Source organism: Papilio machaon, chromosome 5 (assembly GCF_912999745.1).
Source record: "Papilio machaon chromosome 5, ilPapMach1.1, whole genome shotgun sequence".
Classification (NCBI taxonomy): Eukaryota; Metazoa; Arthropoda; class Insecta; order Lepidoptera; family Papilionidae; genus Papilio; species Papilio machaon.
The window spans coordinates 1,688,133-1,703,690 of NC_059990.1; the positions used below are offsets into that span (position 1 = coordinate 1,688,133).

At 37.6% G+C, this 15,558-nt stretch overlaps 1 protein-coding gene across 1 annotated transcript in view; it reads right to left on the reverse strand.

Moving 5' to 3' along the window:
* The window catches only part of LOC106715658 (nose resistant to fluoxetine protein 6), a 28,701-nt gene extending 17,109 nt beyond the window's left edge, over nt 1-11,592 (reverse strand). Inside the window, exons 1-2 of the mRNA XM_045677856.1 lie at nt 11,223-11,592; nt 7,137-7,348 (exon numbers count right to left, since the gene is read on the reverse strand). Coding sequence (XP_045533812.1) covers nt 7,137-7,348; nt 11,223-11,517 — 507 coding nt within the window. The 5' untranslated portion in view covers nt 11,518-11,592. The remainder of the gene's footprint in view (nt 1-7,136; nt 7,349-11,222) is intronic.
* Nucleotides 11,593-15,558: the final 3,966 nt, after the last annotated feature.

Here is a 15,558-nt window from a genome sequence, read left to right on the forward strand (position 1 = left end):
ATATAAGAATCTATGACTTAGAAAAAACGATCAAAAATGTACTTATGCATTTCCCCATAGCTTTTATTTTATTTTATTTTATTAAGGTACTGAACAGCCATATTACAGATAAGAAATAAAATAACATAACACACAAAAAGGCTTAAAGCTTTTAAAACATTTTTGCGCTAGTAAGGTGTTATTGCATTCTTTTTGCTCGAAGTGTCATGTGTTAATTACTACTTATATATTTTTCAAAAATTAAGTGTTTCGTAATTCGATATAACATACTCCTATAACAAGACGTCTTCATTTCGTCTCACATCAAAGGCATTTCATATACGGTGACATCTGTATTGCATGATCGACTTAACAAGCATTAATGCGCAAAAAGTATATTACCATTGTAGCTGTGGGAGAAATATTCTATCACGGAACTATATTTCTATAATGAGTTAGAATTAGATAATTAAGTGTTGTAACTATTATGTAAAAATACTTCCAGCTAAAAAGTCTTTGCAATGCAGCAAATTAAGTTAAGGAATGCAGAAGACAATTTTAAGATACTAAGTTAACAGAAATTATGTAAATAAATATCGTAACAGAATTACCAATTTCAATTTGGTTAAGTGATCATTAAGTAACATCCTTAGTGTAGACTTACTAATTGTTAGAAACTAAAATATGACTCTAGTGCGTACTATTGTGGCACTTATTAAAGTGAAACTAGCTGTCGCCCGCGACTTCTTCCGCGCGGAGTTAAAAAAAACCATATTAAGTACCCTGTGTGTTCTTCCAGACTATGTTCTAAATCTATGCCAAATTTCATCAAGATCCATTGAGCCGTTCCGGAGATACCTTCAAACAAACATCCATCCATACACCTATCTAAACATTCGTATTTATAATATTAGTAAGATAATAAGTGATTACTGATGTTATGCGAGAATGTTAAACATATTCGCTAGATATGGAACATGAAAATTGCGCTTTTAAAAAGTAATATGAGTTGGAGCGTACGTTAGTGGAATACAGGGGAGTCCGCCGCCGCCACCACCGCGTCGTACTAAATCACAAACTATTCCTACTGCTTCATATAAATTCTGTTTTACATTCCCCTTCGCAAACATCGCCCTCCGGCTCTATTCCACGAAGCTCCGTACTCAAATGTGTTATTGGTTTGCAAAAAAAACATATATAAACCTACGTCTCTTTTATCCTTTCCAAATAGATATATCAGTGATTTAGTTTGCAGTGTTAACATGTTCACTCACATGAAGGGTGAAGTGTGGTTTAAATGGTTGTGTTGAATATCGATGTTTGTGTATTTACTAAAGAAAAATATATTAACATCCTTCTCATTACCTTTATTACAAACACAGATAAAGATATGTTTTTTAAATGTGTTCGAATGTTGAAATACATAAAACCAAACTCGATTGGTATAAAACCGGGCATCTAACTGTGTTTCTATTAGTCACGGATCTTCGTGATGAACTCGGAAATACCAAGCATTTGTTTTACTGTTCGGCCGTTGGAGACCATGAGCGGAATCTCTAAATAGTTTTTGGTACTCATAGTTTATCCTTGAGCATTATAATCAATGGCATCACTTATAATTTATATGTATTACATAAGGCATGTGACGTCATTTTACAGCCTAAATAACTAAGAGATCCCCTTGCAAGGTATAATATTAAGCTATTGACGTCATAGATAAGAATTAAAATGGCTGCCGATAGGATGGTCTAACATTTATTACATGGTAAGCCTGTTTAGTTACAGACCAAATTGTCATTCTTTGCCAAAACTCTTCTGCGGTTATCTTAAAAGGACCTCGATGTCTGGCTAAAAGCCAGTGATGCGTCATTGTAACGGATCTATTGTTATCCTTAGTCAATGATTAATTAACTTTAAAGTTAAATCTTACTAATATTATAAATGCGAATGTTTAGATATCTCCGGAACGGCTCAACGGATCTTGATGAAATTTGACACAGATGTAGATCATAGTCTAGAAGAACACATAGGCTACTTATTATGTTTTTGTAATTCCGCGCCGACAGCTAGTACTAAAGTAAATACATTAGACAGAAAATATTAATTCTCTTTAGATGTCATATACAACCTAAAATAGTGATTTATTTTAACCGTTTTCTCGTAACGAATTATCATAAACGTCAAGAGAAGAACGAACTTTTCTTCCTCTTAACTTCATGGGCGGCGGATCACTTAATAAAATTTCTTTGATGCTCATTTGCTCTATTATTATAAATTTCCACTACCGAAACACCTAATATAAACCTGTTACTATCTCTGTTTTTTTTTTTTAAATATAGTTAAAGTGATTACTATCTGTTTTTGTAAACGTGTTTAGGCAGTAGAAACTTTGGATTCAAAGTGGAAATAATATTTAAAATACTTTTTTCTTTATAGGTTTGATGTGCAACGTAAAATAACTTGCTAAATGGTTACAACCTTACCCTAAAATAGCTCAATATGGTATGTCGTTACGAATAAAATAAAGCGGTAATGTCCCTGACCTACGACTGGTTTGAGACAAAAGCGAATTCTTAAATGCAAAAAGTCGGCATACATTTCATAAATATAAAAAAGAAAAAGATCTAAAAATACTTTTTCTTGATTACTTTGTTCATGATTTTTGTGGTAATAAATGCCTTGACCGTCGATGGCTCAGGGCTTAAGCACTTCCACGGACCTGCTCGGTTGTCCGAGTGGGCGGAGAGGTGAACTCCGACGTGGCGCGTCCCCGGGTGGTGGATAGGGGAACGCCCCGGCCTTCTGCCGGGGTAGGGCTTCGGCCCCGCGAACCAAACACTGGTAGGTTAGTTAGGGTAAGCTAGGTTAGGTAGATTAGTTAGGTTAGTTAGGATTAGTTAGTTAAGGCTAGGTTACGTTGCTGGGCTACGGTTGGCTTGGCCATTATGTTGGCCAGAATCCGCCGTCTGGGTTTGGAGTTTGCATTGCACAAGTCTGAGGCCATGTATTTTTACGGACCTCGACGAGCACCTCCGACCCAGTCCGCGATTATGGTGGGCGGGACTTTCATCGGCGTCGGAGGTACGATGAAGTACCTTGGACTCGTCCTTGACAGCCGATGGAAATTTGAAGAGCACTTCCGGCGTCTGGTACCGAAGCTCCTGGGGGCGGCCGGGGGCATTAGCCGGCTCCTGCCGAACCTTGGCGGCCCGGGCTCGCGGTGTCGTCGCCTGTACACAGGCGTCGTGCGATCCATGGCGCTGTACGGTGCGCCCATCTGGGCAGACACTCTGACCGCCCGGACTCGGGCCCTGCTGCGCAAGCCGCAAAGGGTCATGGCGGTTAGAGTGACCCGTGGATATTCCACAGTGTCGTGCGACGCGGCCTGTGTGCTGGCGGGGACGTCGCCATGGGACCTCGTCGCGGAGGTGTTCTCCGGCGCCTACTGGCGGAGGGCGGAAGCCCGATCCCGGTGGGAGCCTCCTCCCGCGGTCGAGGAGGGTGCGTGGCGGCGGGCGGCGGAGGCGCAGCTCACGGCGTCCGCAGGCCAACGCACGATTGAGGCGATCCGGCCCGTCCTCGAGCTCTAGATGGGTCGGAAGCACGGGGCTCTCACGTTCCGTCTGGTGCAGGTACTCTCGGGGCACGGTTGTTTCGGGGCGTATCTATGCCGGATTGCGCGGCGAGAGCCCAGTGCGAGGTGCCACGAATGTGGCCATGCTGAGGACACGGCCCAGCACACGCTAGAGTTCTGTGAGCACTGGTCGGACCAGCGCGCCGCACTCGCGGCAGAAATAGGGAGGGATCTCTCGCTGCCCGCTGTTGTCAACGCGATGGTGGGTAGCGAGAGTTCCTGGAACGCTGTCGCCTCCTTTTGCGAGGAGGTGATGGCGCTGAAGGAGGCGGCAGAACGACGGCGAGAGGAGGACGCAGCCGCAGACCCTCTTCGCCGACGTCGCGATGGACGCAGGCGGCAGGCGCACACCCGCCGTCTACCTCCTTAGTGGAGAGCTCCGGGCGATGGACGGCCCATTGCCCCATCGTCCGCCGCATACCTTTTTAGGTGCTAGGCGCTCCCGGCGTTATGGGTGCGCCTTATGACGCGCGTTGTGGGGGGAACTCCCTGCCCCCGTGAGGATGTGAGTCTGCGGTAGCGGACGGTCGCCGGCTGGGTCGCGGAAGATTGCGCGAGTGTTCCCGTGTCCCAGCCGCAAGGCGACGTGGAGGGCCCGAGGGGTTTTAGTGGGTATGGCCGAAAGTCTTTTGGCGAGTCCCACACTCCCTGCGCCATTGCACATAAGCCCGGCGTAGGGGTGCGTAACTGCATTTCCCCTCATAAAAAAAAATAAGGTCTAGGTTAGGCGGGCCCCATGCAAGCCCGCACATTAGGTTAGGCTGCGGGCCCCTTGTGAGCCCGCAGAAGAGAGGGCGGCGTCTCGCCGCAAGGCGAGCGCCTTTTTGTCCGGGACGGCGCGACCACTAGGACCCGACCTCTTTGGTCGAGGGTCGCGGCCGCCGGACTTAGGTTAGTTTAGAGTAGCCTAGGTTTAAGTTAGCTAAGTTAGGTTAGGGTGCGGGCCCACTTGTGGGTCCGCATAAGAGAGGGCGGCGAACCCGAGCTGAGTAACTGCCCTTTTCAGGGCAGCGAAAGGTGAGGGTAAGCCTAGGGTGGAGGGTGGCGCGGCCCACTAGGGCCGTGACCGTTGGCCGGGACGTGGGAGCACGACCTCGGTAACACTCTGTTATACGATGGCGTGTGATCCTGCGTCCCATCGCGTAATCCCGGTGGCTCAACACCATCACCGGGACCGCGGGCCCCAGTCTTGATCAAGACGGGGGCCATGAGGTGGGTCTCTATAAACCCTGGCGGCACCAGCGGGGGCGGCGGGGATTCCGAACCTGCATTGCACGGTGTCGTCGTAGAGGAGCGCCTAAGGGCGCCGCACCCTTTTGGGGGTGCAGAGAGGGTCCCTTCCCGGGGCGGTCAGTGGGGCGTCGCGGTGGCAAGCTCACGCGATCCCGTGGCGCCCCACATCATCGCCTTGAGGGAACAGAGGGGTTTAGTGGGTATGCTCCCATTCGGGGAGAGAATCTTACATAACTCGCGTGTCTGCCCCGAGGCACGGAGTATGCATCAAGCATTCCCCTCTGGTCAAAAAAAAAAAGGGGCTTAAGCACTTGACTTGCAATCCGCAGGTCCTGGGTTCGAATCCCGCCTTGTACCATACCAATGTGTTTTTCGATTTACATTTCTTCGACATTTTTACGGTGAAGGAAAACATCGTGATGCAACCTGTGAAGAAATTCAATGATATGTGTGAAGTCAACCAACCCGCACGGGGCCAGCGTGGTTTACTATGACCTAGTCACCCCTAACTTAGGGTAGGCTCCGAGACCCTCAGTCGGGACGTTTAGTGAGCTGTGATGAAATGCCTTAATAAACCGATATTGCATCTCTAGATGGCTTTCAATAAATTTTGTCAATTAAATCTTAATTCTCTAGGAGGTAAGATTTATTTTACGTTAAAAACTTACGTATCGTTATTCGCTCTCAACGAAATTCTATACGTAGTTAAGTTTACAGACTAATATTAATGTTACACACAAAATTCTAAGCAAAAAGTCCTATGTTAAAGGTCTATTGATTCCAATTATATACCCGAGGTTTTGTAAATATACGTGGGTTATTTATACCTCAAAGAATATACATAAACTTTAGCTATTTATTTAATATTAACATTAGAGAAAAATGTGTTTTTCTTTTCGTTTTTAATATAAACTAGCTTTTACCCGCGACTCCGTCCGCGCGGAATAAAAAATAGAAAACAGGGTAAAAATTATCCTATGTCCGTTTCCTGGTTCTAAGCTACTTGCCCACCAATTTTCAGTCAAATCGATTCGGCTGTTCTTGAGTTATAAATAGTGTAACTAACACAACTTTCTTTTATATATATAGATATAGATAGATTATAAAGTTTACTAATTTAAACTAGTTTAGTTTAGAATTTCAAACAACTACTGATTTACTAAAATGTCAATGAATCTCAGATGTCTCATCTATGCTTTGATGAAAAGTACAAACATATGCCTTTTACTTGTCTTACCTCGGACTACTTTTATTATGGTAATACGGTCAGTTAAATCATTAAATTTTCATATAATTATCAGAGTCGGATTTAGTAAACAAGTCTCAGGGTCAGATGTAAAGGTGTCTTAATTTCATGAGAACGCGTCATTCAGAGGTCACGGTCGCGTTTCCGAGGCCACATCGATGCCGGTTTTCGCGTATTTCGTAACATCCCCAACCCAACGTATATTATGCACGCTTGGTAACTGAATGCACTTCGTCGGTAAATAAAATAAAAGGTGCACTCGAAAGTAAAGTCTACGGTTGAAGGATAAGTTTTAAATATTTTTTTATATGATTTCCAATAAAACATACTTTTTGAACACTCTTACACTATTATCATTTTATATTTAGTTTAAACAAATGGTTTAATACTTCTAGTTATCGTTAGTTAACCTCAAATAATTCGATAGCTTAAAAACATCTTTCGAGTTATGATTCTCCAAAAATCATTTTGTAATGGGTCCGTGCCCCGTCATCGCTCTGCAAGAGATGTGCCGTAAAGTTAGTCCACTCACAAACGTATCTTTACGTAAACGCGTATTTATAATTATAGGTTATTTTTAAACATTATTACTGTTAATTTTAAGCAGGTTGTTGTAATGCAGCACTGTGCTTACAATTACCATTTTAACTAAACATTAGTGCTTGAAAATTCATCGAATAGCAGATTAGAACTGACGACTTTAGTTTTCAACTAATTACTATTGCTCCCGGCGCTTTAAGTCTACTTGAAAACTACAGACTTAAAAGATACTTAGATTGTTAGTAGGTACGATAAAGAGTTGACTAAGTTGTCTGTGTGCAATATAAACTGCTATGAAATTTCAAAATTGCATTACTTTTACAACTTTTGTATAATAATATTAGTTTATTTTGATTTTAAACGTTATTAAAGCTAAGAATTTCCTACGCGTTTATTTTTTTTCTATTTAACGTAACAATAATTTTCAAGATGAATAAATTCAATAAAATATTGAAGTATTATAATTGACATTAATATATCTTAATAATTGTTAATTTTACTCACGTCAGTAATATTGCTTCTCAAATAGTGTCCACTGTGTATCAAAGTGTCTAAATGTTCCAGTTTCTCGTCCCCCTTGATAGTGACCTGCAGGGAAGCAAGGCAGTATTTGCCCCGCACTGCCCCATCGATGTCCAAACATTCGTCAAAGTCGCCGTATTGGTTGCCGTTGCCGCTCAATATGCCCGATGGTGGTTTTGCTGTGGCGTCAAACACTGGAACAAATGTTGGAACCAATAAGTTTACAAACATAAAGTGCTCATAGTACTTTAAGTTTTAGTTGATATATCAAAAAAATTATAAATCGAACGTTTGTTCTAAGATTAAAAAAAGTCCTAATTTCATAATTTTTGTCCAAACTATTCAATATATAGTAGAAATAATTGGTTTATGTGACATAAGGTTATATTTATTTACAGTACATAAAACGTGCGTAGATAAAATGAAGTGGTTCATATTTAAGTGATTGAGATCAAACTTGCGAGATTCGTACAAATGTTATTGTACACCGGAACGGCTTTGATCAGCGCCGGAAGGAGGCTGTATGAAATACGTACGTACTCGTCTGTACCTGCCGCATCCGAGACAAATTATTTCCAAGTTTAAGTTCCGAAAGATGTCGTGGAAGAGACATCTTTGATCTCACAAATTACATTTATACAAGGTTACACTTTCTGTTAAAGATGAAAAGGACGAAGAAATAAAGTATAAATAAAAGTATGGTAATGAAATAAAAACTTAAGTATCTTTATCAAATCGAGTGTCTATGGTACTCAAAGTTTCATAAGAAAAAAAAATTAACAACATTGAAAAATATAATTGAGCATTATATTGTTATTTCATGATTTGAAAATAAAATATGTTTTTTTTAAGCAAGTGCTCACTTAGACTATTTTATGCAAAGTGCAAATTGATCATAGTAACACACAATGAATAGGAAACCTCCCTCCCTGTCTAGACTTCCGATAGCAACGAGCATGAGGTAATTTAATTACGGAATTCCGCAGCACGTTTTCCGAAACGCAACCTGTAAAACACCGACAGATCCCCTAAATCCCGTCTAATTGTATTAACTCAATGACACAGATTTTCAAACTTTTTTCAACTTTATTCCCATTAGTTAGGGTTGTATTTTGAATGATAAGCAATGATCGGGAGGAGACTAGACGCGCTGGAATAAATCAAATTATTTTAAAACCAAATTGCAACTCTGCTTCAATGTTAACGATATTCAAAGAGTTAAATGTAAAGAGTTGCAAGCTTTTAGGATATCTCTCTCCCAGAGAGATGTCTAAAAGATATATCTGCTACAGAATATAATTAATAACCCTTTAAGGTTAATTACAAAAGACTTTATTTACGTCGTTTTTAAAATTTTATTTCCCCTTTATCTTTTAGCAAAGCAAACGTCTGTAAGGTCTAGAATCTTAAGCACACTAACCTAGAAAAAAACTCTCTTATTCATGCCTTAAAGACACCATAGTTATATGGGTCGGGAAACAAAGGCTCGACGGAGAAATCCAGCCCTCAACTATGCGGATTAAAAAGGAGGCAGGGAAAGTGCTCTGAAAATGCAAGGCATCTGATGCTGCGAATTGGTAGTGCTGCCATTGTTAAAATATTTTACGTTGCGGTTTTGTTGCGGTGTTTTAAAATATAATTGAAAATTTTAGTAACAAGTAGCGATTAAATATCCAGAGAACGGGCTAATATTTTCACATGAAATGTTTGGTTCACTCTCTTTGATTTAAGTATTTCTTTGCGTAAAGGAATATGAAAAGTATATGAACATTCAATCATTTTTAAAAATGCATTTATCTATATTTATTTAAACTGTACATTAGAGTGACAAAGTTATTCTATACACAGAACAAGTAAGGACCTTGTTACAAAACTACAGGAGGAAAATGCGTCATAAAAAAGCCTTTCATACGTAGCCTGTCTATCGCCTAGCACCGGAGCACCGGATTTGATAAATGCGTACATTCTAGTCACGAAAATGCCACGCGCCACTCGCTGTAGCACCTCGCCCGCATTTTGCATTCTTCACTCACAATCATTTCACCATCTCACAAGGTTCAGTACTGACTGACATCCGAAGGATTCCTCTTTAAGGTCGATATTGAGAAAGGACACACTAAATGCGTTTTTAGATCATCAAGGCAAATCTAATACTAGATTACAATGAATGTTAATTTGTTTTTAATTTTCAAGAGAAGATATTATTCGGCTAAGTTTCGGTTTTGTTTTAACTAAATTATAGTCTAGGTTTAGTTACATTTTAGATTTAGTTACTTATTGATAGTACCTGACAAGAAATGTAGGTTAAATACATATAATTGGAGTGCATTTTAAGGTTCAATGGACTAGCCAACTTGTATAAAGGACACAAGCGCGTTGTTTTATGCAGGTGTTCATTAAACCAACAATTTTTTTTATAGAAGCAAAGGCTTCGTTGTAGTCAATTGAACAGTCGCTGTAGTGGAAATATTACATAATATTGCTTTAGTAACTCATCATCATCAGCTCACTATACGTCCCCACCGAGGGGCTCGGAGCCTACCCCAAGTTAGGGGTGACTTTAGTAACTAACAAGACATATTATGTACTAATGCTCGTGAATATTTTCTTCGTCTATTCATTTCATTGTATAGACATATAATTTTATAAAAGATGAAATGAAGTTACTCGATAAATATCAATATTTCGTGAAGGAAAAGCCATTTCTTTAGCGAAGAATAACATTTTCTACAAGGTTAAGTGGGTCTCGTATTCTGTAGTAATTGCTATCGAAGGTCCTCAGAGATTGTTGAAGGGGATCTTTATTAGAATTTGATTAAGATCGGTTAGTCTACTACGGTTGGATAAATCTTCAATACATTATTTTCTTGAGTCATTTTCAATGGCATAGTATCGATTGAATAAAAAATGACTTCTTATTTTTTATTCAATCGATGATCCTTCTTATGAAAGGAAAAGGTTCAGGCTAGGGTTGTGAACTTGCAATGTTTATAGGCTTAAGTGTGGCACAGTACAACTAAACTTTGAAAAAGATCTTTAATAATGTAGTGGTAGTTGGTTAGAACTTTTCCTCTACATAATAATTTATTTCGATGATTACGATTGTTTGTTTAACCGTTGGTTTCCGACACCAAAATCTCTGTATGAAACATATCGTTATCCCAGTCATTTTTGACAAAACAATGATAGCAATATGTTTTAAACAGATATTTCAGTCTCAGAAATCCACGGTAAGTATGTTATAATTTCGACAACGTTATTATGCACTAAACTTTTTATTATTAGAATTCTATAGTTTCATACTTGTCTATTTGTATTTAAAAAAATAAATTTTTGAGTTCTTTTGAACTTGAGAATTACCAAACTATCAGATAACAACTCTAATAACTCAGTGTTAATTATTTTAAATTGTACAAATAATCTTTGCAAATAGTCATAAATTATTTATAAAATATTTATATTTAAGCGTATCTACAAACGGGGTCAATGTGAAAATTATTATGTCCCAAATGTGAATGTCTTGCACCGAGTACACAACTAGTCTTTATATTATAATATTTTGTTTTAAAATCACTTAATATAATCATGTTATTTGGCTCATAAATACACTATATTGCGATATATTATGTGTTGCAATGTAGTCATGCATATGCAATCGGTAAAAAGAAAACTTTTGTTATCTTAATGTTTTATAAATATAAGATTTATTAAGTTTTATCGGATCGTAACCGAATTAATAATAATTACTACATTATACAGTGAGCAGAAATATGGTTTTATTTTTTTACCGGGCTTGTTATACTGGCTACTAAAAATGCTTAGAAAAAAATTATGATAATCTTATATGGTCTATAATGTTAGATTCATTGTTTATTGAATGATTCTTTAATATTGCGTCTACCCGCTAACTATAATTTAATCGAATTGTTTTGTCTATTTTTATTTACTTTTCGTCTGTTAAGAAAGGGTTTGTTACGGAAAAAATAACGGAATAATAATATTATGTAATTATGATAGTCTAGATTGTCCTTCATCCAGAAATTAATTTAAAAAATCAAATATAATTACTTTTCAATGCCCACAGCTCCAACCTGTCCAGGCTGTCTCTGAACAATCTGCTTTCTCTTCGGCACTGCTCTGTGGTCCCGTTCATCGGCACCATGATCCGTGGAAACCTATCCCATAGTTCCAGGACATTCGTTCTTGCACTGTCAACATTGCTTTCGTTTTTCGCGGCGAATTTTAATATGGTCCCATTCAAAAGGCTATCAGTTAAACTCCTTTCGGATAGGGTGAGTTCGATACACTCGCGGGCTGCGCAGGCGCCGGCAAAGAGGAGCAGGAGGCAAGCGCGCGCCGCCATGATAACTCACGTAATGACTCCGCGATCTCAAGCCTGGGGTATAAACCTATCTCGCGACTCTGTCCGCACTTGAACAATAACCCTACGTATGCGCGTACAATTGAATTTTGTAACGCGTATCCTTCGCTTCTAATTGTTTTCTCAATTTATGTGCATAATCTCAATTAATTACAATATCGATACTTATTTATTTTAAATCTTGATTTTTTTTAATCGTTTAATATAGAATTACGAATATTATGTGTATATGTTCGTGTTCGTATATAATTTGGATGATGTTTTACTATGATGAAATATTTCGTATTGTAAAAATTTCATTGAATAATTTTTCTACTTTATTTTGTGGACACAGCATAAGGAGAACTTTTGTAAAACACAATAATACAATGACTTAAAATAGTAAAACAGTTAACAATTATGATTCAATAACATTTGGTAAAATCCAACCGTTTAATGATTTGATATTAATTGCTCAATATTTTTCATCTGACTCATGTTCTTAATATCCAGATAATTACTTGACTATGTCAATAATAGTTAATTTATAAGCTATCGAAAAATTTATAGACTTCTCGAAGATTAAGAAGTTGAAACGCACATAATCGAGGAAGAGTTTATATTTTTGTATATAAGGAATAAACTCAAAAACTACTGCGTCGATTTAAAAAATCCTTTTGCCATTAGACAGCTACATTATTACTGAATAACATAACCTATATTTATTATAAAATAAGTAAAGTTTAGTATACTTGAATAAACAGCATATTTTTGAACTCCTTAAAATTTGCCAATTTTTGGCTAACGTAGGCTAAACAGTTAGAGTTATATAAAATGATGTCTGAGATAATTGTAGATCTCAAAAGGTTCTACAAAAAAGTCAGCAATGGCATATCTTTATCTTTTACAGTTTTCTAACAATCACTTTTGTTTCATCTGGTCTGATTTGTTCTGGAACACAATGGTAACAACTACTTACTATAAGGTTTTGGCGTATTTCTCTTCCATCATTCTGAGTTCACTGAATGAATAACTTTTTAAAGAAAAAAGTGATGTTAGGAAGAAAACCGATACTGTGTCGGTGTATCGGCGCAACACTAGACCTACAAAAATCTCAATGCTTACGTCCCCTCACTACGTCTGTCTGACACTTGGTTTAGTAATAAAAGTGCGCCATTCGCTCCAAATGATTTTAAGTAATAGTGTCTAAAAGTAACAACGTATGATTGTTTCTTTAATAACGAATTTTTTTTTTCCAATAAATTGACGAATATGTTTTTCTGCGAAGAAAATAACAAGACAATACAACCAAGGCTATAATAAATAAGGAAATAAACTTTAATTTTCGTAAATGTCTGATGATAAATAGCTCGGATATATCCTAATGGAGGATATCGTAAAAACACAGTCATTTGTCTTGGATCTAAAAAAACTGCTGATAAATCAATGAATGAAGTAAATTGAACATAATACTTGGTGTCTTGTGATAAAATAAAGTGTGTTTACTTGTACGAATAAATGTGTACTAATAGCTGTCAATTCTATATGTTTTATGGTGACTTTATATTAGTAATGGTGTATTATTTTTTTATTCGTAACAGATGGTGTAGCATTGAGGTATGTCAGGACCATGTCTAACGGATATCCGTAATATCTGCGTCTTTCATTGTATAACCTGGCTTACAGGAGGATGTTAATGATTTTGCGGGGATGTAGTTACGTTTGTAGGTTTGTATATATGTCCGTTTGATTGTGACAGTGCGGAATAACGGATTTTGAACTGTGAGTTTTCTCAATTTGTATTTTTCCGCGGAGGGTTAATCGTAACGTTATAATATCTGCATAAAATCATGTTTCTTTCGAGCGGTAATGTATTGTCTTTAATGATAATGACAGCGCACTGACGTTTACCGATTGATGGCCGATTTAATTATATTTCAATCATTAATCATATCTTTGGTAATTTTGATAATTCCAGTAGTCGAATAATATCGTAGGTGCTGTTTGAAAAAGGGCAATAAATGCGCTCACATTAGGGTGCGTTAACATAAGTCGAATGCGTCGTTAACGTGCAGATTGGAAACCGCTCACAAACTATTCCGGAAATAATGTGGATGATTAAACGAACATTAACCATAATAGTGTTAATTGCTTATATGTTATATGTATCTATCTATATAGTTTGGGTCATCATGTAAAAAAACGAATTAAAAAGCAATCCTTGAGAAATGCATATGCAATCTATTGAGAATGTTAAATAATGAAATACGTGCATTTTAATGATTTCACCATATTTGTTTTTTGCATTAATTTTTGTATTGCGAGTCACTTAATGTGATTAATTCCCATTCTAAGGCTTGTATAGTAACGAGTTTGAGTAAAATTTAATAGAATGCTGATCCGTTTTACTGCTAGTCAGTATCCATTATCAAATGTAGATAGTAACTAGCTGCAGTCATTATCTAATGGAATAGACGTGCTGAGCTACATAGATGTATCTACAAATGTTGTTCGTGTAATCCTGAATATACACCTAAGATAAAAATTGATTGAGATAGATACGCTTCAGCGGTTCGTACATGTTGAAAGGGTGTATGAAGTTGGCTAGGCAAGAAATATATGTTGTAAAACTGAGATATGAAACAGAATAAAGGTTCATCTACACATAAGCTGGAATCGTACGAACGACGTTCGGCAGTCGCATCGGAGAGAGATAAACGTATAGCAATACTAGAGAGCGCTATACCGCTACTGACGTCATCGCCGGACAGTTCGAACTGTATGTACGATTCCGGCTTATGTCTAAATGAATCTTAACACTAATATTATCAGGGACGTCTTAGGAAAGTTTGATTATTCCCTCTTATTATTATACAAAGATGTGTCAGAATTGGGACAAATATACACATAAAATTCGTAATCTTTGCCAACCCCTTTGTAAAGTTTGGTTAAAATATCGAGGTTCCTTTGGACATACGACAAACGTTGTATTTGTTTTTGTAAGCCATGATTTACACGAGATCAAGTCCACAAATGTCAAAAGCAAATGATGCGCTTGACATTTTTGAGCTGACATTTATGGTCTTCAGTTGGATTGCAGTCATCAAAGATGATGTGTAGTTGCAGCATATAATATGTAAATCAATTCTCTTAATTTAAAACAGAAAGAATATACGGATTTATATAAAAGAAAATATTAGCTACTGTTGGATTGAATTTATATAATAAAATATAACTTATATACGTACTAATAAATACATAATACTGGAACTAGTACGTGTAGACATGCCACGAAAGGTTCAATAAACCTTGGTCTACATGAGTCCTTGGTTCCTAGCTGGTTTTGTTATTAGAACCATTGGAGCGTTAAGTACCTTAAACATTTTTTTAAAATTTTATTTATATTTAATCTATTTTTACAAAGTAATACATATTTAATTTTGTTCATAAAAATAGTTATGGTTGTATGCATATCCCTTCTATTAATATGGTGAAAAATATTTATTTTTGCAAATTAAATGCAGCAAGCATTGATTTTCGGAATATCTTATAGCAATTGAATAATTTAATATTGTAATTCGGAATCATCTTTTTTCCAGGCACTTGTTCTTTAGTGAAAAAACACTGAAGTATCAATATAGGTCAACGCCCTCGCTCTTTTAAACTAAAATCCGATACGCAATTAATAAAAAGGACCTTCGGTACATTGACCTCCAACACGTCTGACGAAATAATTGATTCGTAGAAAGTAAAGTAGGCATTTGACTGTTCGCGGTGCGTTCGTTATGAGATTTGCTTAATTTTATTAATTACTAGATGTCGCCCGCGACTCCGTCCGCGTGAAATTAAAAATAACTTAATAAGTAACCTATGTTTTCTTTCAGACTTTATTCTACATCTATGCCAAATTTAATCAAGATCCGTTGAGCCCTTCTGCAGATACCTTCTAACAAACATCCATCCATACATCTAAACATTCGCATTAATAATATTACTAAGGTCGTTTGCACTTCAACGCCGAAAAATCTGCGTGAAAAGCAGTGA